This window comes from Egretta garzetta, unplaced genomic scaffold, assembly GCF_000687185.1.
Source record: "Egretta garzetta isolate BGI_Z169 unplaced genomic scaffold, ASM68718v1 scaffold1319, whole genome shotgun sequence".
NCBI classification, from domain to species: Eukaryota; Metazoa; Chordata; class Aves; order Pelecaniformes; family Ardeidae; genus Egretta; species Egretta garzetta.
Window position 1 is genome coordinate 21056 of NW_009260852.1, and position 2636 is coordinate 23691.

At 63.5% G+C, this 2636-nt stretch overlaps 1 protein-coding gene across 1 annotated transcript in view; it reads right to left on the bottom strand.

Annotated features, from left to right (window-relative positions):
• LOC104133708 (nuclear mitotic apparatus protein 1-like) overlaps positions 1-2636 on the bottom strand; it is a gene marked incomplete at its 5' end in the record, with an annotated part of 17129 nt that overhangs the window by 8572 nt on the left and 5921 nt on the right. Inside the window, 3 exon segments of the mRNA XM_035902571.1 lie at positions 36-299; positions 641-772; positions 2212-2329. Of these exon segments, the coding sequence (XP_035758464.1) occupies positions 36-299; positions 641-772; positions 2212-2329 (514 nt within the window).

Here is a 2636-nt window from a genome sequence, read left to right on the forward strand (position 1 = left end):
AGGGGGAGCCTCCTGGCGGGAGCCGGCTGTCGCACAGCCTCTCCCCGTGTGCCGGCATGGGCGGGCAGGAGGCTCTGCCCGCTCCCCGCAGAGCCGGCAGGGCACGAGCCAGCCCCAGGAGGCTGCTGCATGCCGGCACGCGTCCCCCAGCCCGGGACCCCCTCACCTTCTCCTGCAGGGCAGCACGCAGCTCGCTCTCCAGCTGCCCTTGCTTTTCCTGCGACTGCGCCAGGGCCGCGTTGTGCTCCTCCGAGAGCTCGTTCAGGGCTTCCTGCAGCTGGACCAAGTGGCTGGGGGTCCTGCCGAGGGAAAACCCGGTCCCAGAGGAAGGTCAGAGAGTGCCCACGCTGCCCAGGGCTCTGCTCAGCTCCCCTCTCCCGAGCGCTGAGCCCTGCGGTACCCACGGGTATCCCAGGTCCTGGGTGCTCACGCCCCGCACCCACAGCACCGCATGCAGGCAACTCCACCCAGCCCCTGTCTCCCCCACCACGGTTCCCCTTTGGATCAGGATCCGGAGCCCAGAGCAGGCTCGGTCACCAGATCAAGGTCACACGAGGCCAGAGCGCTAAGTGGGCCAGCGTCCAGCACTGCTGTCGAGTTCTCCCCACAAACGACTGGGCTGCGGGGACACGGAGAGGACTCAGCACCCCGTACCTTGAAGGAAAGATCCCCGTTCTCCTCGGAGAGCTGGTTGATTTTTCGGTCCATCTGGCCTTTTTCAGTCTTCAGGTCCTGGCACTGCTTGAGGGCCTCGTGCAAGCGCACCATCAGGCTGCGGGAGAGGAGGTGTTAAAGCAGGGGGTGAAAGCCCAAGGTGGGTGAGGACAGCGCTGGGGTCCGATGCCACTGGATGTTGCTGAGGAAACGAAGGTACCGAGGTACCTCTGTGCCGTGGCGAGAAATGGCCATAAATTCAGCTCTAAACTGGGTCCCAGTACGTCGCAAAGTGGAGCAGAGATAAGCAACGTTTGTGCTTTGCATGGGCCCAAGCACTCTGAACCGAGGGCAGAAGCGGCTGCAGGACACCAGCCACCCCTCTGGAAAGGGAAATAAGTGAGGAAAGGACAAAAAAAGGCCTGGCACCTGCCAGCAGGCGCTGGGCATCCTTCCCAAGCAAACACGTCGCTGCACAGGGACAGGGCAAAGACCGGGATGCAGCGCGGCAGGAGACAGAATTCAAGTGCACGACAGCCCAGTTCAGATCCGATCAAACTGGACCAAACTGGAGGGCTTGCAGCTGGGGGAAGGGGCTGGGGTCAGGAGCTCCAGTAAAGCTGAAAGCTTTTGGTGATGCAGAGCCTATCCCAGAGCTGGGAAGACCACGCAGGCTCTGCTGGAGGCAGGTGAGACCCACACGGGCAGCACCCCTCTCCCCACAGCAGGGACGGCTGTGCCCATGCGGGGGTCTGGGTGAGGAGTGGGCTGTCCGAACACGCTGCGGGGTGTGGGACCGGCTCCCTGCCTGCTGTGATAAAAAAAGGGCTACGGGCTGTAATCGCCCCGACCACGAGGTGCAATGTGCCCAGCAACTCCCTGAAGCATGGCCAGCGGGGCGAGGGAGGGGATTCTGCCCCTCTGCCCCGCTCCGGTCAGACCCCCCCGGAGCCCTGCGTCCAGCTCGGGGGTCCCCAGCGCAGGACAGACAGGGACCTGCTGGAGCGGGGCCGGAGGAGGCCACGGGAATGGTGCGAGGGCTGGAGCCCCTCTGCGCTGGGGAAAGGCTGGGAGAGTTGGGGGTGCTCAGCCTGGAGAAGAGGAGGCTGCGGGCAGAGCTGAGTGCGGCCTTGCAGGGCTTAACGGGGGCTGGTAAGAAAGGGGGGGACGGACTTGTTAGCAGGGCCTGTAGCAACAGGACAAGGGGGGATGGATTTAAACTGAAGGAGGGGGGATCCAGGCTGGGCATGAGGAAGAAGAGGCTTTGCCCAGGGAGGTGGTCGAGTCCTCGTCCCTGGAGGTATTTAAAAGATGGCAGGGGTTGGGCTGGATGAGCTTTGACGGCCCCTGCCCACCCAAATCCTTCTGTGATTCTGGCCAAAGCCATGTCCTCCCTGGGGTGCAGCTGCAGAGGAGCTGGGAGAGAACTGCAGGAAGGTTTTCCCTCGCCCCTCTTCTGTGCCTTGCTGGGGAAGAGACAGACAGCACGGAGCCCGGGGACGTGGGAGTGACAAGGACCAGCCTGGTGGGAGGGAGCAGACGTCCCCGGAGGATTACCTCTCGTTCTTCTCCCTCAGCTCCTCCATCTCCTTGGGCTCCAGCTGGTCTGCGGCTTGCTTCTCGTTGAGCAGAGCCAGGCGGTCAATCCGCTGCTGCATCATGGTGATCTGAGCCTCTGGGGAGGGCGGAGAGAAAGGGCCCGTTACCATCTCTGTGTGTCGCCTGAACCCCCCCCAAGAGCACGGTTGGATGTCTGTCCTTCTCCCACGCTGGTGAGGAGCCGCTGCACAGAAACCACCTGAAGCAGGAGAGGGAAGAGCCGGGCTGCCAGCACTGCTGCTCAGCGCGGGCGTTGCTGCAGTCGTGGCTTTCGTTGCCCGGGACATATAAGGGAATACGAGAGGGAAGAAGGAACCTGCAGCCTCCGCATGCGCCTGGGGAAACCCCCGGTGCGGAGGGTGTTTTAGATGTGGCTGGGGGGG